At 48.5% G+C, this 22063-nt stretch overlaps 1 protein-coding gene across 5 annotated transcripts in view; it reads left to right on the top strand.

The window, feature by feature from the left end:
• Positions 1–21639, top strand: part of LOC133351823 (fibronectin type III domain-containing protein 1-like) — a 79703-nt gene extending 58064 nt beyond the window's left edge. For all 5 annotated transcript variants that reach the window (XM_061567412.1, XM_061567403.1, XM_061567385.1 and 2 more), the window contains 6 exons: positions 7293–7401; positions 8424–8503; positions 10691–10720; positions 15193–15354; positions 16644–16766; positions 20358–21639. In XM_061567412.1, the coding sequence (XP_061423396.1) occupies positions 7293–7401; positions 8424–8503; positions 10691–10720; positions 15193–15354; positions 16644–16766; positions 20358–20467 (614 nt within the window). In that variant the 3' untranslated portion in view covers positions 20468–21639. The remainder of the gene's footprint in view (positions 1–7292; positions 7402–8423; positions 8504–10690; positions 10721–15192; positions 15355–16643; positions 16767–20357) is intronic.
• The last annotated feature ends 424 nt before the right edge of the window (positions 21640–22063 follow it).

Here is a 22063-nt window from a genome sequence, read left to right as displayed (position 1 = left end):
AGTGTGATATTGCGACGGATTTCGCCTCTTCATGACAAGTTTGGTGCAAAGCAGCCTCTTCGTTTGACAAGTGAGGCGTTGCAACTGAATATTTCTTTTGGGTCTGGGTTCGTGAGAGCTGCTTGGATGACTGCATCGATCCCCACTGAGCCAAACTTGCCTTTGCATAGTCCACAAAGGCTCGGCCTCGTGCTAATTTATACGGAGCGATGACATCAGCTCGTGTGCGGGAGCTCGGAGGACCGTTGCATTGCTGGACCGCGAGACATGACGACAGCTTTAGGGGGGCGAGAGGGTGGGGGGTGTCGACTGGGGGGGGGGGTCATTCTCCAGCAGTAGATAGATGATGGCTGATGATGATTGATGACAAGCTGCTTGTCGTGGTCAGAGCTTCTCCCTTGTTTAATAATAAAAAAAGGCTGCCTGCTCCCCAAATAGTTTTCGCGACGGTCCATATGTCCAGCCGCCCATATGTGTATTTAAAAAAAGAAAGTTGATATGTTCCACTATTATTCCAACGTCCCACCAGAGGCAAAGTGTTTTGCAAGGGCCACTAGAAAACGACTTTCTGCATGGCCCAGAACATCAGGGAGGTGGTTGCTTACAGCCGGCACCGACGGTGGAGGCAGCGTCAGGAATTCTGAACAGGGAGGGTGTCTTGGCAAACCGGGAGGGCACAGGGGAGCGTTCGCGTCGTTGGAGAGGACATTGCGAGGTGTTCACCGCGCATTTACGCGTTTCTCTACATCGAGTACGATGGAGGGACGCAACGGAGGGTCTTCTTCTTCCTTGATTCTGTGCCCAGTGGCTCAGACTCACTCCTTCGCCCTATCCGATTTTGAGCATATGAATTACAATATTTTGAGGATGATGGAGGGACGTAAATCAATGTCTTCTTCTTCCTTGAGTCTGTGCCCAGTGGCAGTGTCTTTGGCTCAGACTCACTCCTTCGCCCTGTCCGATCTTGAGCATATGAATTCCAATATATTGAGGATGATGGAGGGACGTAAATCAATGTCTTCTTTTTCTTATTTGATTCTGTGCCCATGTGTCAGTGTCTTTGGCTCAAACTCACTCCTTCGCCCTGTCCGATCTTGAGCTCTCTCCTTTGTTCCACCGCGTCAGCCCGTTCCTTCAAGTTGTTAAACAGCAGATCATTTTCTGCCCCTTAGCATCTTTCCTAACATCCTCAACTTTTCCAGAACTACCTTCATCAAGCTTTCACCCCTGAGAATTTTTCCAATTCACATATTTCTGGATTACCATCATCGTCATCATCACACAGCATTATCACATTGCAGCATCAGCGTTATCATCAGCGTATTTCCTTGCAGAACCTCCCTCCAATTAGCACGGTTAGCTACGTATGGTGCAATAAAGTTCAACATAAATCCATTCAAGCTTTCACCTTGGACATCTGTGAAAAAGAGCTTTATAGCTCATCTGATTCCTCCGGTATAAATAAATATTCTTATGCTGAATATATGCCCGATCCACGTGTTACCTGTTTTTTGATCGTCTTAATTAAGGCTTCTCCCTTACCTGCTCGAGGACTTCATTAGTACTCTCTATCTGTTGCACGTAATTACTTGAAGATGTTTCTTCTTCATGTTGTTGTTTGTTGCGGTTGCACCCGATTCAAGAGCCGAATGGCTCACAGGGCTATACCTAATAAATGAACTGAACTGAACTCTCTCCCCATCCATCCAACTCGATTTTCTCAATTCGACCCGAAATAAGTATAACCCGTAAAAACAAAGTTTTTCACTATAAATCCTTTATATGCGTGGCAGCGAACTTAATATAAAGGATTAAAAAATATATTCGCTTGTGGAGGACGCAGGGATCGATCCCACGACCTTTGGCATGGGAAGCGAGAGCGCTACCAACTGCGCTACTTCGCCACGGCCTGTGGAGGGGTTACACTCTGGGCTCTTATACTGTGACGTTCAGCCAAAGCCAAGAATGAGTTATTTTGAATATATGTAAAATATTTTTTTTTGCCTAAAAAGTGTAACATTTTGGGAATTTTTTTTCACGAACATTAATTGTCTAGCACAACGAGTCTGTGTGGAAAATGTCAGCTCGATTGGGTCACGGGAAGTGGGTTAAAAAACGACCGAAAGATTTGCACGGTCCTAAGCAAGCACGCAAGCAAGCAAGCACGCGAACTTAATATAAAGGATTTAAAAAACCCACGTCGCAAGACCTTGCAGTCTCCCATTCTCAGAGACCAGGTGTCTGCCGCAGACAACACAACGCTCCGTACAACGCGACACTCCATATATTTGGGTCTTCGAGAAAGTGTCTTCTTCTGCTCACTCGTCTTATCAGCGGCAATCAAAGGGCAGGCAAATGTCTCAGAGGTCTGCAGAATCACTCGTCGCTCAGAAACACATGCTCAAGGGATGTTTTTTGGATAACAAAAAATAACTGATATCAAATGCTTGGATTTTTTTTTACTTGTTTGGATGTTCAACGATTGCATTACGCAATCGTTGAACATTTATTTGTGATAGCAATAGTGGACATCACCACGTTTGGCAGGAAACATGGGCAATGGGACGTGATATTCTTTTTGCATCGATCTGAAACGAAACACGTTTTTCGGATTAAACGGCGTGTCAAGAATATGCTCGATTTTAAATTTTTCCGGATTCATCAGAAAAGTTGTAACATCTCCAGCGTGCTCACGAACACACGCACTGACCTCCTCCTGGCTGTTGTTGTCAATGTCATGCCAAGAAAGAAGAAGAAGAAGAGGCGTCCCCAGGATTAATTCCGCCACGTGGAAGTTGCTGAAGGTGCCGATAATGACAAATGACTTGGAGCCCACTGAGTGTTCATTGTAACGCAGTGCTGCATTGCAATTGTCCCTGATTACGAAGGCGTTCAATTGAGCCGCCCACACACTGGAGATGTGTGAAAAAGAGCTTCACAGCTCATCGGATTCTCCCTGCGCTCCAAAATAAAAATTCTGAATTATAAATCAATCCGTTGTTTCACTCGGAAGCAACAAAAGCAGCCACAATATTGAGGAGGCTCCCGCAATGCCGTGAGAAATTACCGTTAGGGTCACAAGACAACACCCACCTCGAGTGGGGTTCACGCGTGTTTGGAATTAACGTAGGCAGGGGTGGGGAACCTTTTTTCTGCCAAGGGCCATTTGGATATTTATAACATCATTCGCCAGCCATACAAAATTATCAACTTAAAAATTAGCCCGTATATTTGGTCAAACATTATTAACTCACCCCTAATGCGATGGCTGGAACTGCTTCTCTTTGGCGATGCGTGTGGTGTTAGCTGGTATTGATGATGTTGCTACTCGCAACTGCTTTTCCAGGTTTGCTCCGAGATTTATTGAATTTCGAGTCCCGCCTGCGGTTGCCTTGGCAGGGCCAGAGACCAAATGATTTCGCGAGGCCTTATACGGCCCGCGGGCCGGACGTTCCCCACCCCTGATGTAAGGGCTCGTTCAAACCGCTGCGTTGCTTATAACTACACGCGTTGGAAAAAATCAAGGAATCCCCCAACAAAAAGTCTGAGCGCATCGTGTAAGTCGCGTTCCCTGCGAGCGGCCTGCGAGGGTGGCGGTGGCGGCGACGCTCGTTTTCTTCCTAAGCCGGCAGCTGAACATCTGTGCAAAAAAAAAAATCTTTATAGCTCGTAATATTCCTCCAGTGTACATAAATATTCCGATTCTGATGGATTGAGCACAAGTACACGCTATGACCTAACCATCCAGCTAGCTAACAGTACTCGCTATGATCTAACCATACAGTTAGCTGCTAATATTCGCTATGACCTAACGAACCAGTTAACTACTCGTATCAGCTGTCACCTAACCATCCAACTAGCTACTAGCTATGACCTAACCATCCAGCTAGCTAACAGTACTCGCTGCCATCCAACCAACCAACCAGCCAGCAGTCATGAGTTACTCGTCATGACATAAGAAGCAATAGCCATCTCACTGACTATAACACGTGAATAGTCGCCCAGCAGTCACGAGTGCTGTCAGCTCTCTGATCATTTGTTCTTGCCAGCAGCGGTCTTCTCAGATGTACAACATCGACAATGATGTATAGTTTGCGACTCCAGATCTATACTGGTAGAAGAAGGTCACGTGTGCGTGTACGGCCCCATCCACTGCTGGATGAGGGCCTCCTCATGCCATGGGGATCATGTTGGCTATTTGATGTCACTTCACCACGCTGGTCATTGCGGGTTGGTAATGGCAAGATAGCATAGATGTTGGAGGTCAGTACAGTACAACGGTGGAGTTTTCTCCATTGCGTCTGTTTTAATCGCGTTGGTCGCCCATCCAAACACTATCCAGGCTCAAAACATGCTTAGCTTCCGAGATCTGATAATTAATCATCACTAATTATTCATACCGCACCTCTCATGCAGTAATTCCGAAGGCAGTAACATCTGACTGACGAGATCACGTGCATTCCTGGCAATTCATTAATTAACCAACTGATACATATTTCAATCACACAATTCAGTTATTTATGACATGAAGGGCCGAAATATCTCGAACAATAGTTACTCCTGCCCAGAGATCTATAAGAACTTTTTTTTTTAAGTTGAATCTTACTCTGTGAAAAATGCAGCAGTTTCCATTGAGGCATGGAAGAAAGCTCAGGTGAAGACAGAAACATGTTGACTTGAATAAATGTTTTAAATTGAGAGCCCGAAAGAGGAACACATGGGTTACAGAATGCGTGCTGGTTAGTAGCATCATTCAAACCGTTACGATTTTTATTTTATTTTGCTAGTTAAGGACCACTGAGCTATAGAGCTCTTTTCAGAAGCGTCCTCGCTACAAATGACAGCCCAACGAAGTGGTCTATCACGTAGAAATTTATATCAGCCAAATACTCTTCAACGCACGTTTCTGAACGTGGAGGGGGAAAACGGAGGACATGAAGAAAACTCCACGCGACTACAGGGAGAGAGAGAGAGAGACACGCAAACAGGCGCAAATATACAGTCGTCAAGGGTCGGGAATGAACCTACGACCTCCTGTATACCAAGCAGAGGTCGCAAACGGGTTTTGATTTCTTACCCGTACCCGTACCCGGCCGCACCAGGGTTGCAAATGGCTACCCGTACCCGTACCCGGCCGGGTACGGGTAGCCGGGTATCAGGTAGGGTACGGGTATCGGGTACCCGGTTGCGACCTCTGATACCAAGCGAGACAGTAGAGAAAAGTGAGTGGGACTTGGGCAGGACATGTCATGGCTAGAAAGGGTCGATGGCCGATGGCCAAGCATAGTAACGGAGTGGCAGCCAAGGCATGGAACGCGTCTAAGAGGTAGCCCACCGAGGAGATGGGGCAATGAAATCAGTTCGCATGCAGGTGCTGGGTGGATCGTTGTAGATTGAAAGTGAATTTCTTTAGACGTGTTTTTTTTGTGTTCAGTTTGTTGTCCTTCACCGTGCACCTCCGATTAGCACGGTTGGCTACGTACGGTCCGAAAGAAGTTCAACATTTTTACATACGTTTAAATACAGGAAAGACCTTCATCCAGCAGTGGATTGACCGCGACCAATTGTGATGATGATGATGGCGATGACTTTGTTTGAAACCAAGAAGAGGCATTGTTTTGCTTAAAAATATGGGAACATTTCTCAAGTTGTTTTTTTTCAGTCTTGCAAATCTGCTGCACGTGAACCGTTGGGTTGCACAGGAAGCCAACATGTGACCTTAGTGCAAATAAAAAAAACTTTATTTATTGGAAGCGCAGATGTTTGAGACGGGCCCACAGCAGTCAGGACAGCTGTGACATCACTTTTCTTCGCTGGAAGTCATCAACAAAAGCCACCCGGAATGTTTAAAAAAAAAACTATTTTATCCAAAAGTGGTGCATCTGGCAAATAATATTAGAGCAGTAGGCGATGAAATCGGGATTTCACCAATCACATCAAATGCCTGCTAGGGGCATGAAATCATGGCATTAATAATGTTTGTTTCATGTTTATTTGTGGAACAACATTACGTTTAAAATTCCTGCAAACCACCCACATCACCCTGACTGTTCCTGATCTCATGAGATATCAGAAGCTAAGCTGCACCGGCCCAAACGATCCACAACACTCCATCGATCGCCGCAAATTTCACATTGACGATTCGAGAAGCGATTCTGTCCGTGACGTTGCGGTGAATTGGCGGCGCCTCTGGTGGCTGCCCGGAGTCTGTATGATCTGTGTTTTGATTTAGTGTGCCGATCTTAAAGGTGCATTGAAACACGTTCCTTCGGAGCGGGCAGGTAGGAACTTGGTTGGACAGCGCATTCGTGCACGACAGACATATGCACGACAGACAAATAATCCCTGGTGGGCAGTGTGGAACCTGTTGTTCCTACCTGTGTACAAGATAACTTGACTTGACGTAGCCAGGCAGCCGGCCAGGTAGCCAGCCCCCTTAACTATCGGCCCCTCCCCCTTGCTTAGGCCCCTCCCCTTACACCCCCCCTCCCCTGACCCCCCTCCCATAGGCCCCTCCCCTGACCCCCCCTCTCTTAGGCCACTCCTCTGCCCCCCCCTCCCTTAGGCCCCTCCCCTGACCTTCCTCCTTTAGGCACCTCCCCTCTCCGTACCCGGCAGAAGGTCTCCACCAATCAAAGAGCTGTTACTATTATATATTTATTTATGCACGACAGACAGACAGACAAAAAATCCCTGGTGGGCAGTGTGGAACATATTGTTCCTACCTGTAAAAGGTTGATACTCCGACTGATGCTCCTACTGTTGTGGAGTGACTCATGCAGCCAGCTATGGCTGCAGAGTTTGGTAGTACATGTTGTTTACGTCGTTAATTGTGAAAATTCGGTCACAGTTCCTATGACCACTGGTTCATTGCTTTTATGGCTTTATTTTGGTGATTTTCGAAAAGTTTTTTGGTTTGGCCATGTTTGTTTGTTGTAGTACAGAGTTAGACTGATGGCCTTAATCTAAGTTGTCTTGTGATTGTTTTTGTTTGACTTGCATCCCACTGGGATTTTTGCACACATCGTTGGTGTACGGTGCTTTTTCTGCAATATTTTGCTGTCTTTTCTTGGATTTTCTGTTTGCACTCAGTCACATATTCACTGTAAGATGTTTTTGGTTCGTGTTTTTGTTTTTTGTTTGTTGCGGTTGCACCCGATTCAAGTGCTGAATGGCTCACAGGGCTACACCAAATAAATGAACTTGAACTTGAGTCACGTGAAGCCCATGTGGTACGACGACTCAAAGGGCACATTGATGCCGATGCTCACTCGTGCACTTTCTTGCCGCAGGGTATCTCATCCATTCGGCCACTCTGGAGGACATCCTGCAGAACAAGTGGGAGACCAAGTCTGTGGTTGACAAGCACGCGCCCATTGAGAACCTCAAGGCCAACACCAGGCATGGAAAGCAACCGCGCAGAAACAATAGGGGAATCTCCCCCACCCAGACCCCTTGTAGCCTTGACAGAAGGGTTGGGGCACCGTCGTCTGTGATGGAGCAACCTATTAAGACCGGAACACACATGCACGTACACGCAAAGACAAAGATCCAGACAGTTGAGGCAAGTGTTGTTTGCGAGCACCTATTAAGGCCAGCATGGCACACACGAGGGAATGGTGTAGCCAGCACAACATCCATCTAGCGTTGTCTCCGCAGTACTGACGTTTACACACCTCACCAGGCACTCATTCAACACTTGAGTTGACCTGGTGGTGAGAATACACACGGTTACATTTTGACTTAAAACTTTTATTATTTATTATTTTTATTATTTGTATTCAATAAAAAATTTATTATTATTTTTCTATTTACGTGACTTTATTGAAAAAAACAAAGAATAATACACACGGCGGCAGGATGTTATCTACTTGGCCTGGTATGCAGGATGTAGTGGGTTAAATCCTGGCCCTGACGCCTACATATTTGGAGTTTGCATGTTCTCCCCGTGGTCGCGTGCATTTTTATCCAGGTCCTACGGTTTTTCCCTCCACATTTAGAATCAACATGCATTTAGAGTATGTGGCTGCTATACATTTCCACGTGATAGGCCACTTCGTTGAGCTATCATTTGTGGCCAGGTCGCTTCTAAGAAAGAGCTGTATAGCTCAGTGGGCCTTACCTGGTAAAATAAAAAATTGTTTTAGTCTAACGCCCAGGACTGTTTCAGATACCACTTTGCACCGACATGAGCCGCAGCTGGGAATTGAACTCGGGTAACAGGGTTTGGAGCGCAGGGCATCCAGCACCGCAACCACATAACTTCGTGTGTCTCCCACCTCCTTCCTCCTTACGATGGACTAAGCCACGTCCCCAGAGAGGGGTGCTGACAGCAGCACAAGAGGAGTGCGAAGAGGCCATTTCATCACCCCGCCGAGACACTGCAGTGCCGCATCTAAACGTGTCGCGCCCCTCCCTAACAGGTACTACTTTAAGGTGCAGGTGAAGAACAAGCTGGGTGTTGGGCCATCGACCGAGCAGCTCTCCTTCATCACGGAATCAGGTGAGACGACGTCCCAGCCCAGGGCCTCAATGCACCGAGCACAGATGATGGCCTATTGGACGTCACAGCACAAGGCCTCAATGCACCGAGCGCAGATGATGGTCCATTGGATGGCACAGCACAAGGCCTCAATGCACCAAGCACAGATGATGGTCCATTGGATGGCACAGCACAAGGCCTCAATGCACCAAGAACAGATGATGGCCTATTGGACGTCACAGCACAAGGCCTCAATGCACCAAGCACAGATGATGGTCCATTGGATGGCACAGCACAAGGCCTCGATGCACCAAGCACAGATGATGGTCCATTGGATGGCACAGCACAAGGCCTCAATGCACCAAGCACAGATGATGGTCCATTGGACGTCACAACACAAGGCCTCAATGCACCAAGCACAGATGATGGTCGATTGGACGTCACAGCACAAGGCCTCAATGCACCAAGCACAGATGATAGTTGATTGGACGTCACAGCCCAGGGCCTCAATGCACCGTGCACAGATGATGGTCCATTGGATGGCACAGCACAAGGCCTCGATGCACCAAGCACAGATGATGGTCCATTGGATGGCACAGCACAAGGCCTCAATGCACCAAGCACAGATGATGGTCCATTGGACGTCACAACACAAGGCCTCAATGCACCGAGTGCAGATGATGGTCCATTGGACGTCACAGCACAAGGCCTCAGTGCACCGAGCACAGATGATGGCCTATTGGACGTCACAGCCCAGGGCCTCGATGAACCGAGCACAAATGATGGCCTATTGGACTTCTCAGCCCAGGGCCTCGATGCACCGAGTGCAGATGATGGTCCATTGGATGGCACAGCACAAGGCCTCGATGCACCAAGCACAGATGATGGTCCATTGGATGGCACAGCACAAGGCCTCAATGCACCAAGCACAGATGATGGTCCATTGGACGTCACAACACAAGGCCTCAATGCACCAAGCACAGATGATGGTCGATTGGACGTCACAGCACAAGGCCTCAATGCACCAAGCACAGATGATAGTTGATTGGACGTCACAGCCCAGGGCCTCAATGCACCGTGCACAGATGATGGTCCATTGGATGGCACAGCACAAGGCCTCGATGCACCAAGCACAGATGATGGTCCATTGGATGGCACAGCACAAGGCCTCAATGCACCAAGAACAGATGATGGCCTATTGGACGTCACAGCACAAGGCCTCAATGCACCAAGCACAGATGATGGTCCATTGGATGGCACAGCACAAGGCCTCGATGCACCAAGCACAGATGATGGTCGATTGGACGTCACAGCACAAGGCCTCAATGCACCAAGCACAGATGATAGTTGATTGGACGTCACAGCCCAGGGCCTCAATGCACCGTGCACAGATGATGGTCCATTGGATGACACAGCACAAGGCCTCGATGCACCGAGCGCAGATGATGGCCTATTGGACTTCTCAGCCCAGGGCCTCGATGCACAGAGCGCAGATGATGGCCCGTCGTTTTACACGCCAGTGTTTGTAGTGTCAGCCAAAAGCATGGTGGCTATAGTCGCACGGTCTTGAACGTTTTGTGCACGGTAGAGGTGGAGCAGCACAGTTGGCGTTCATCCAACTTCCCCATCTCTTGGTAGCCTGGGGATTGGGTCCTCCCCCCCCCCCCCTCAGGCCAGTGGCCCCCCAGTGAAGTTGCATGACTGGTGCCTCACAGCAAAATGGACCTGCGTTCGATTCCTGATTCGGGCCGCCTTTCTGTGTGCAGTGTCCACGTTCACCCCCTTGCCCTGCCATGGGTTTTTTTCTGCAGTTTCATCAAATCCCTCCCTTAGCTAACGAGTCATAACAGTGTAACGGACATTGACCAAACATCCCAACTCAGAAAGCACGACTGGGATTACGAGCGGCTGCATAAAGCCAACTTACGTGGCCAAGTGCCAGGTTATTCTTTATTGAAAAGTCAGCCAGGTGCTGTTTAATATCTGCGTGCGAATGCCATGATGATGTCTCGGGGCAAATATTGGCTGGATCTCTTTGTTTTCTTTCATTTTTTTTCTTTCTAAATCTGTTGCATATTTGCGCCACATAGTACGTGCATATTTCTTTCATTTCAATTTTCCCAATTTAGATGTCCCAATTGGCAAGAGATGTTATTCATCTGTGTTTCATTGCCGCGTGTATATGGTTTTGTTTTTTTGTATTTTCAGAAAACCCCCTTCTTGTGGTGCGGGCACCTGGTAAGTTACCATTTCAATGTCGCTATCAAAACATATATTGGCTTTACGATAGAATTCGCAGTTTTATTTTTTATCATAGCCGGTGTCTAAATGCAACCCCGCATCTCCAGATGGTATACAAAAACCATGAGACATGCATATGGAATGTATTTACGTATATATGTTTTAAAGTAAGTTGTCAGTCACAGGCAGAGGAGGAGAGGCAGTTCTTGAGCCTGGACTTTAACAGGGGCGGGGAGTCGGCAGCATGGACGGCTGGGTGGGGGGGGATAGGGTTTCAGACGTGGAAGCAGCAGCAGAGAAGGTGCGACCTCCCATTGAGTAGAGCTTGTCATTATTCCTATAAAACAATAGGTGACCAAGCGAAAATGTACTCTCTCATTCGACTTTGGCATTACCGTTATGCACTGTGAGTTTAAAGTGTGCCCACATGCTAAATACATGTCCCCGATCTTTTGTCAATTGCCAAAATCATGCGGGTCATGGGGAAATATTTGACCAACATCCACCACGCTGGTCAGTGCGGTTGGTGAAGATTGGGAGCATCAACAATGCAGTATAGTCCAGTACAATTGTGGATTTTGCTCCATGCCTAATATTGTCACTTACTTAAGGCATCGCCTTCAACATTTTAACAAAAGTGTTATATAGAAGGGGCTCTTACCACCCTGAATGCACTCGATCTTGTGAGATCTTAGAAGCTTAGCAGGTTTAAGCCTGGTTTGTACTTGGATAGGAGATTGCCTGGGATTAGGACCTGCAGGCTTTTGGGCTGCGACATGGCGCAGAGGTGGCAGAACCCAAATGAATTCTGTAATCTATATGCGTGGAGATTTAAGTGTTATTCCCCATGATGTGTGGTTTATATCGGGGTAATCCGGGTTCTTCCCGTACGAAGTCAGACACCCATTAATAGGATTAGCCAAACCATCTGTATGTAGTAGAACTCTCCTGAAAAAAAATTGTCTTGAGACTCATTGAGAGTTCCCTGATGAAAACATTAGCATTGTTATTAAACATTATGAATGATTTAGCATTTGGAAACCAGTGAATATTGCGCGTGGACATTTAAACCAGAGCATCGAATTAATCTCCGTTGCGTCTCAATCGGGGGCAAAGCTTTTCGGTGGCAAATTTTCACTCGACTTCACTTCCTCAGGAAACCCACGAATTCTTGTCCTAAATCCTGCAACTCGAAATAGGCCACGGCATTGAGGCAGTGTGCATGGAGAGGCATCAAGCCGAGCCTCCCGTTCTTGCGGCCTATTGAATGAAGCTTTTGGCGCACGTTGAGGCACGGTGATTTTTTATTTTTCAGTCAGCCGGCTTTTGTTGTTGTCCCGAGACCTCGGTTGCCGCATGACAACAAGGTAAACTTTGGGGCATTTATTATTTTTCAAAGTCCGCTCGTCTGCCAGTGGCTTTCGATGATTTAAAAATGGTAATTCCACTCCCGCTCCCACCTCCTTAGAATAAAAATGAGCTCAACATTTCAAAGATAGGCGAATGCACATCCCCCTAGGAGATAATGAAAAAACCCTGCCAATGTTTCTCAGGAAAGAAAGCTCCTTTTGAGAAAGGGCGTGCATTTTTCGGATGAAACGATTTATCGCGCGTGTTGTGGGGGGGGGGGGGACCGTTTCAGTGGATGAACTTGGTTTATGATGTGCTAGCATCCGAATCTACTACTTATACAGAGTATTTATATAAAAATAATAAGAAAGTGGTTTTCAGTTTTTATTTTACGGTTGAAAGGAATCATTTCTTCTGGCCACGAGTGACATTTAAACGCGTGTGTGCCCGCGTGTGTGTGTGCGTGTAGATTGTGGGTCGAATTAGATGAATGTGTGTTTAGGATGGTACGCTATGTGTGCTTTAGTGAGCGCTTGTGATTAGCGCTTAGCGCTAAGCGCCGCCGCGTTATGAGCCCTGTGGGTCTGAGTTGGAATACCCGCTCGCAGCCGACACCCTGCAACGAACATCTGAACGAGTCCTGGGCCTCCCCGAAGGTTGACTCGGCCTTAAATATGAGTAGACCGGTGTTGCGTGCGAGCATCAGCACAGGGGAGACAAAGGCGGTGTGGCCCGTTTGTCCTCACCGCCACCCGGTTCGTGCTGTGTCCCGAATAGGCGCTCGCTAACAGAACCCGTTCCCTGCGGCGTTGCAAACAACGGGCGTTGGATGTCTTCGTTCGTGTGACGCTGCTGGGATGTTGCGGCTGGACCTCGTGCCTCAACCGTGACAGCTGTGGGTAGTGTGCGCAATAGGCACGGTAATGGGGCTGTCGCTCAGGATGCAGTCCCCTGCTCTGTGAGCTCAGCTCTTCATGCGCCACGCCACTCCGTTCTCTCCGCAACGCCAAACTGCAAATGGCGAAACAGCGCGGGGGGGGGGGGGGACATCGAAACACGATGCAGTGATTTATTTTTGTTTTGTTTGGAGGAAGCAAGAACGATGTTTACGTGTTGTTTTTTATCGCCAGGTGACTGCCCATTGTGGTTAAGATTATTATGTTTTACTTGCAGCCCTTTGTCAATCCACTGCTGAATGAATGTCTCACCACGCTGATACGGTTTTTATAAATGATGGAAGGTGGAGTGGTGGTGCTGTGGCTAGCGCACTGCACTTCGGGATGCTGGTTAAACCGAGTTCAATTCCCGGCCACGGATAACATCAGTAACGAGTAATGTCCTGACCCAGTCCTGGAAATCTCCCTTCGCTAAATCATGCTGACCCGTGTGGTGAAGTATGGCCAAACAACTCCCGTGACTGACGTGGAATATTAAGGCATGATTTCAGCCGTGGATTGACTGTGAATTATTATAAATGTTAATTTATATCAGGTCTAGGGCAATACTCGCTATTCTGATAGAGCATTCTCACCCTCCGTGGCAATGGACTGTCATAAGCAATCTATCTGTCCGTTTGGAATCCTGACAACTATCAAATCAGCGCGCACATCATTGGCAGGGCACAGGCATTTATTGGAATATCTATTCCTGTATTCGATTTATTTTATTTGCGTTGACACTTCACTTAAGTGGTGCATGCGCCAAGCAGGGCGCAATTAGGACACCGCGTGTGTGTGTGTGTGGGGAGCGGTGGTGTAGCGGCCAGCACTGCGCTGCACTACGAACCCGGCGACCTGAGCGGTCAACACCGGTGACGATTATCTGAACTGGTCTTGGGCCTCCCCTACGTCGACTCAGCCTCAAATTAGTACCTGGTGCGATGTAAACATGTAAACATCGCACCAGAGGTGCTGTTTAGCGAGCACCTCTGAAGGCCGGCACGGCACACGAGGGGGGTGGGTGGCCAGCACCACGCCCGGCCGCCTTTGTCTCCCCAGTGGCGATGTTTGCACATCGCCACCAGGTACTGATTTGAGGCTGAGTCGACGTAGGCGAGGCCCATGACTGATTCAGATAATAATCACTGGTTGTTAGCCGTCAGCGGGAATCGAATTTGTATCGCTGGGTTTGTAGCGCAGCGCGCTAACCGCTGCACTACACACACACGTATACGGCGCTGCATATATAAACGTATCAACTCGTGGCGTTGCTCCAACTCCTTTACCAATTTGATACGAAAAATATTTATATCTGAGCCTCTGCAGGCATACACAAGTATGGGTTCAATTGCCTCTTTGTGTGTAGAGGTCGTATATCACCTCTGCCAACCAGTGCCGCCTCTGCGCTTATGTACGTTAAAATAAACACGTAAACCCGTCCAATATATACAGGCGATTATGTTCTTGTTGATTTTCAATCGACCGATTCCTTTTGACCGGAACCATAAACACAAAAAAACATTAATCTGCGCGGTTTTTAAAGACGACAAACCATCGTCAAATAATCCACGAGCGAAAAATGAATGGAAATTGCTGCTCAAACATAAGCTTGTTTATGTGTGCATATACACGCGTATGCAGGTATGTATGCATGCGTGTGTGCGGTAGTGTAGCGGTTAGCACGCTGCGCTACAAACCTGACGACCCGAGTTCGATTCCCGCTCACAGCCAATACCAGTGACGATTATTTGAACTGGTGCTTGGCTTTCCTTAGGTCGACTCAGCCTCAAATTAGTACCTGGTGTGGTGTGAAAATATCAACACTAGGGAGACAAAGGCGGCCGGGTGTGGTGTTGGCCACCCACCCTCTCGTGTGCTGTGCCGGTCCTTTATAGGTGCTCGCTAACAGCACTTTGCCCCTACAGTCTGCGCAAGCTATACGGGAGATCTTTGCCTTTGTGTGTGCCTATGTCCATTCAGCTTGAAGCGAGTGCCTGGTTTGGTGTGTAAATATCATCAATGGTGAGGCAAAGGGGCAGCCAGGTGTGGTGCTGACCACTCACTAACCTCGTGTACCGTGCCAGCCCTCAATCGGTGCTCGCCAACGGCACTTGGCCCCGACGGTCTGTTGAAGGCTATGCGGGGGATCTTTGCTTTTGTTTTCTTTTTTTTCGCGTGAAGGTGGGGAGCCCATCTGGGTCCCCTTCTCGTTCCGCTACCACGCGATCGACACGGAGTGCAAAGGTCGCCAGTACGTCAAGCGCACGCGTTACCGCAAGTTCGTTGGCGTCATCCTCTGCAATTCCCTGCGCTACAAAATCTTCCTGAGCGACTCGCTCACCGGTAGGCACTGTTTCGCCTAAAGTTGCTTCCTCATGCCACGGTGGCTAGGAGATGTTAACTACCTCGCCTGGTATGCAGGAGGTCGTGGGTTCGATCCACACCTTGACGCCTGCTGTATGTTCAGAGTTTGTGTGTTCTCTCCCCTGTGGTCGCGTGGATTTTTGCCCTCGGTCCTCTGAGTTTTTCCCTCCACATTTAGAAACAACGTGCGTTTCGAGTATTTGGCGGCTATAAATTTTCCGCGTGATGAGCCACTTCATGGGGCTATCATTTGTGGCCAGGTCGCATCTGAAAAAGAACCGTATAGCTCAGTGAGCCTTACCTGGTAAAATAAAAAAAATAGTTTATAGTTTCATGCCACTGCTGTCAAAAGTGCCTCCACGAGAGTGAGAGAGAGATCTCTCCCGAGAGCCACTCTAATCCGTGGCGAGTGCATGCACTGTGCGTATGGTTGAACTTCTTTCGCACCCTACGTCGCCAACCGTCCTAATCGGAGGTGCGGTGGAGCAGTGATGTCTGAGCCAGTCGTGGTCCTACCGCCTTCACCAACCGACACACACTCGAGAGAGAGAGAGACGCTGTGTAGAGAGGGTTACTTTGGCCTACGCTTCCACGCTGGGTGGATGTCCTGGAAGATGGTGGCAGTGCCCACACTTCGCTGGAACAACCAAAGCGAACTGCCGGCCAGCTGACTGCGGCGTGCCCATTCATAGCGCTGGGCGGGCAGAGGGATTTAGGATTGTTTCGTCTGCCGCGCCGGGAGAAACAAACCGAAGCTAATGAGGGGCCGTCCATAAATGACGTCACGCACCTGGGGGAGGGGGGGAGACATTTGTGACGATGTGTGACGGGGGGGGGGGTTTGAGAAATGTGACGTCACATCAAAATGCGCAACTTTAAATAAATATAGGCAACGCGTTCTACTTGATTAAATAGACTTTTTAATAAATGTTGTCTCCTACAACATCAGAGTGCAGCGCCACATTAAATACGCACTACAATGACAATAGTTTAAAGCGATTTGAAGGATTTTTAAAATATATTTTTTGGGGGGGGGGGGGGCAGAGCTTTGTGACGTCATATTTGAGAGGGGGGGTCTGACTTTTTGTGACGCCGTGTGACGAAGAGGGGGGGGGGGGTCAATAATCGTCCAAAATCGCGTGACGTCATTTATGGACTGCCCCTGACCTCTGCAATGGAAAGTCCCGTGCGCCGACTACGACCCGCCCCAACAGGCACGTCCCGTTCGTTGGCCAGAGACCCCCTCAGCGAGTGCTGTGCTTGTCCAGGAATGTACTACGGGATCGGAGATGAGGACGGAAAAGGAGAGGACCACTGCCAGTTCGTGGATTCGTATCTGGAGGGCAAGACTGGGCCACGCCCGCCAGCCGATACGCTGTCCATCATACCCGGTACGGGAACTGCGCGCGCACACATGTGTACACGTGTGTGTGTGTGGTGCGCACATGTCCACGGCAAAGACAAAGTTCCCCCGTGTAGCCTTAGCAGACTGTTGGAGCAACTTCTGTTAGGGGAGCATCTATGAAAGACCAACATGGCACACACGAGAGGTGTGGTGTGGCTAACACCACGACCGGCCGCACTTCATGTTCCCAGTGTTAATGTTTGACACACTGCAATGAGCCTTGTGTGTGAACGTATCAACATATTATGTATGCACGTACGTACACACACACGAATACACATGCATGGATGCACGAGTACACATACGTACACACTTACGGACTCACACACGTACACACATGTACAAACACTCCTATATAGGTAGGCAATTGTGACAAAAAAAAAACAAAGGCCACCACCCATATAGCGTTTCGCAGACTGGTGTGGCAAGTGCTATTAGTGAGCGCCCCTGAAGGACAGAATGGTACACGAGGGGGTAGGAGGCCAGCACCACGTCCGACTGTTTTTGTCTCCCCAGTAGCGATGCTTACACACCATACCAGGCACTCATTCCAGGCTGAGTCGACCTAGGGGAGGCCCAGGACCTGATCAGATAACCGTTGCTCGTGAGCGGCAATTGAACTCATGTCGCTGGGTTCGTAGTGCAGCACGCTAACCGTTGCGCCACCGCTCCCAAAAGATGTACACACACCCTATGCATGTACACATGCACATACACACATCTACATGTGCACGCACACACATATGAACATTGTTCTAAAGTCAACGGCACTTTTAGCATTGGTTGTGATGACCTTTGACCTTACCTTTTTATCATCACCACCATCAACCAACATCATCATCATCATCTTCACAATCATTATGGATGACAAATCTGAACGCTTTATTTTTTTATTCTTTTATTTTACGACACACTTATTTTGTGAATGAAGTCCCGAAAGGATTCCTTCGGCTGGCAAGGAGAAGTGTCGGTGCTTATTGATTAAGCGCAGGATGTTGAGGGTTAATTGTTTGACACAGGAACAATAAAACTCTCGGTTCGTAAGTGCAGCGATTCCCATGCGGAGACTGAAGCATATAAAGTTGGGACCTCGGCTGGTGGTCGCGAAACAGCTGGTAGAAAATTCACAAAGCTTTCTGCAAGCAATTTACAGCACCTCGTTTTTCCTTCACTTCGGCACCCACAAATATTGTTTGCCTACGACAGTGTTCGCAGTGATTAACGCCGATATTAAGAATACGGATATGCGCATAATTTTTTTCGGTGGACTGCCCGCGGGCTAATTTAAGATCGCACCAAATCACGCCGACCGACGCGCGCACGCGAATATTTATCCACGAAATAAAATAAAAAAACAACATCAACGGCGGCTTTCCCTTTGCAATTTTGTTTTCGCGCAACACAGGGAATCGTTTGTGTCCGTGGGAATTCACGGCCCCGTTCTTCGGCCACCGTGCCCGCAGTGCCATGAGCCAATGCGCGTTGACGGGCAGCGGTTCGATGGCGCGTCTAATGTTATCGACATTGCAGAACCCTCCTTGCGACCCCTTTGATGTCTGGACGTGAAGAATTCGTGTCGCGCTCACCAGATTTATGCCCGAATCTCCGCCATATGTTTGCATGCAGACCCCCCCCCCCCAATCCTTCTGTCTCTCTCTCTCTCTCTGTCTTCCCTCTCTCTTGCTTCTTCCTTCAATTTTTTCTCCCTGTTTTTTTTGTTGCACTCGTTGGGTCGGCCGCGGAAGGGCAGGGAAGAAGGGGGAGAGAGGCTGGAGAGAATAACGCCGTGCCCTCGATTGAGATTTACATCGGCCGTAAAAACCTACACCTAACAGTCCCAATGCAGAATCAACAACAATAAACACTCGGATACAGATGGCGCGACAAGACTGTAAAACAGTCGGGCTACGTGCGGGCCCGTTGGAAACGATCTTCACGTTATTTTTTATGGACATTTCGTACGCTGCTGCGTAAAAAAAAAATGTACGTGCAAGTGTACTGCAAATGTGTGCGCGCGTCTGTATGTCGTTTGTTTATTTTTCAGTTGCCGAGTCACTAAACGTCCTTGTCTTTTTTCTTGTACTGATCATTTTGGATTATACTTAATTTGGAGCTTTCGTGACTGCAGGAATTACTCGTTGGTTCTTTCGATAAAGTCACGTATAAAGAGAAAATAATAAACTAAAAACTAGCATATGACGTTTCGATTGCAACACAAGCAATCATCATCAGGTATAAATTAAATAGAAACACAAATCTAGTATACTTAGAAATGTAATGTAATACAACAGAGAGTCGGATAACATAACAGTCAACACCCTACCTGGTTGATTACGTTCTTCCTGAGAATGCTAAATCGAAATGTCGTATGCTAGTATTTAGTTTATTATTTTTTCTTTATACGTGACTTTACCGAAAGAACCAAAGAGTAATTTTGGATTATGTTTACTTCAATGAATATAGATTTTTTTATTTTTACTTAAAAATATATATTTTACATTTAAACGTTTCTATATTTTTTATACTCTTTGGTTCTTTCTTACGTGACTTTACCGAAGGAACCAAAGAGTATGGATTCCTGCAGTCACGAAAGCTTCAAATCACGATATATTTTTTACTTCAATGATTCTTCAATGATTCTTACTTCAATGATGCAATGATTCTTGTGGCTGATTTTCTACCATAGAAGACAGCAGCGTGCACTCATTCATCTGTGAGGCAGGCCAAGTTTAATCTCCCTCTCTCTCTCTCTGTTCTCTGCGCCCCATATTCGTGAGTTGGACCCCGTTGCCACATTCCTCGGCGCTATCTCGAGGCCTCCTCTCCCCTGGTGCCCTGCACGAAAATAGGCCACATTCATGGTCAACTTAATAAACGATGGATTTCCATCACAGCTGACGAGATTAGTTGTGTCCAAGAAACGAAACTATTTTTTTTAGTTTACCAAGTAAGGCACCCTGAGCGATACTGTATAACTTTTTCAGATGCAACCTGGCCACAAATGATAGCCGAACGAAGTGGCTTTTCTAGTGGAAATGTAGTGCAGCCAAATGCTCTAAACGCACGTTTTAAAAAATGTGGAGGCAAAAACTGGAGACCCCAGAGAAGAAATCCACGCGACCACGGTGAGAGAGACACGCAATCTCCGGATATACAACAGGCGTCAGGGTCGGGCTTGATCCTACGACCTCCTGTACACCAGGCGAGGTAGTTAACATCTCGTCAGCGTGGCGCCCAAGATAATTTCTTAAGGCCGTGGTTCTCAAACGTTTTTTGTATGACGGCCTCCCTAATCAAGACCACTGGTCTCCACGACCAGCACCCCTTCCACTTGGGCCTTACTTCGGCCACAATACAAAGACGCCACACAGCCACACCTCTGGCCAACGCGGTCTAAGTGCGGCATTTGTTACATATTGTGTACGAGTGTGTCTTTGTCGCCGCGACGTGGCGACGATGTTGCCCGTGCTCATTTTGAAATTTCTCCCGCACGGTATCCAGGTTGAAAACGGACGGATTTATGGTTGCCAGCCATGCGGTTCGTTGACTCTCTCTCTCTCTCTCATCCTCACCGCAGGTTACTACAGGAGGTACAGGCAGGAGCCCGTGGAGTTTGGGCAGATCGGCGCCGGGAGGTATTACGTCGGGTGGTACGAGTGCGGCGTTCCAGTCCCGGGCAACTTCTAGAAACGCCCCCCCCCCCCGCCCATCCCCACCGCCGCCCCCCAACACACACTCACACTGAGCTGCAACCGAGCAGCGCCAGCAGCAGTGGTGAAGCATGGCTCCACGGAGACCCACAAAGCGATCTCATGCACGAGTTTTTTTTGGTACGTTTTCCAAATTCTACTTTCGTTACGCGCGCTGCGTGTGTGTTCTCACGCTCGTGCTGTCTGGCCCGTCGGTGGGTTTTCGGGATCGGTCCGCGCGCTGTTCGGCACGGTGCCCGACGTTCCGCTTACAATGCTCCGGGAGCCTCTTCCAGTTTCGTCGAGTTCCTGAAGAAGCCGGCGGAGCGGAACGTCTCACACCGTGCCCCGAGCAACGCGCGGCACAAGCCCAAAAAAATCCCGTCGGAGAGTCGTTCATTTCCCATCGCCCCCCCCATCGAGGTACGCGTGGTGGAGTTGTAGCGCACGAAGAGTTATATAACTGCGCGCCAAGTAAAAAAAAAATCTACACCGCCGCCGTCCCGCGCCCGTTGTCTGGAATTGTTTACTAAACACGTGTTGGATCGCTTGGTGAGCTCATCTGGGTCATTACGCCAGTCCTGGAAGCGGCATGAACCTCGCAGAGTAGCTGACAGACCGGTGCACCAACCCCCCCTTTCCCCCCCGACACACCACGGAACGCACGACTCCGCGCATAGCCACGTGGCTCCTGGGTGAAAAAAAAACTTTATATAAAACGAAGCGAGTCGTAAAAAAATAACATCAGCGATGTGTTTGGAAACCCTCCAGGTAGCCGCTGGTCTTGTAAAGAGACGATGTGAGGTCGTGCGCCACTCACCACTCGTCCGCACGCACGCACACACACCTACAAATCACACACACACACTCATCCCCTCGATAACTCATTCTCGTTCAGATTGTTGGGGCAAGTGCTATTGGTAAGCACCTATTAAGACTGACATATTACATGAGGGGAGGTGTAGCCAGTCTCACACCCGACCGTATGTGTCGCCCACACACACACTTAAGGCTGAGTCGACCTAGGGGAGGCCCATGACTGGTGCAGATATTTGTCAGCGATCTTGGCTGTGAGTGGGAATCGGATTCGTAGCGCAGTGCGCTCACTCGACGCTGCACCACCACTCACCACCTAAAAAAACAGAGACAAAGATTCCCCATATAGCCTTAGCAGACCTGTTGAGGCAAGTGCTGTTTCGCGAGCATCTATAAAGGCTGGCACGGCACACGAGGGGGTGGGTGGTCAACACCACGCCCGGTCGCCATTGTCTCCTGGCGATGATGTTCACACATCGCATCAGGTACTCATTTGAGCCTGAGTCGACCTAGGGGAGATCCAGGACCAGTTCAGATGATCGTCACTGGTCGTCGGCCGTGAGTGGGAATCAAACCCGGGTCGTCAGGTTCGTAGCGCAGCACGCTAACAGCTACACTATCCGCTCACCACACTCCACCTCACACACGTACACACATGTGCCTACACACACGCATGCACCCAGACACACACTTGCACAAAACCTCAAAACCACGTGAGCGTCAAGTGACCATTTGGCTACTGGCAACCAACATCCACGCCATGTCTGATTGTGGAGCT

The sequence above is a fragment of the Lethenteron reissneri genome, chromosome 5 (assembly GCF_015708825.2).
Source record: "Lethenteron reissneri isolate LAM-NWPU_2019-01 chromosome 5, ASM1570882v1, whole genome shotgun sequence".
In the NCBI taxonomy this organism is placed as follows: Eukaryota; Metazoa; Chordata; class Hyperoartia; order Petromyzontiformes; family Petromyzontidae; genus Lethenteron; species Lethenteron reissneri.
This window is presented reverse-complemented; position numbering and strand designations above follow the sequence as displayed.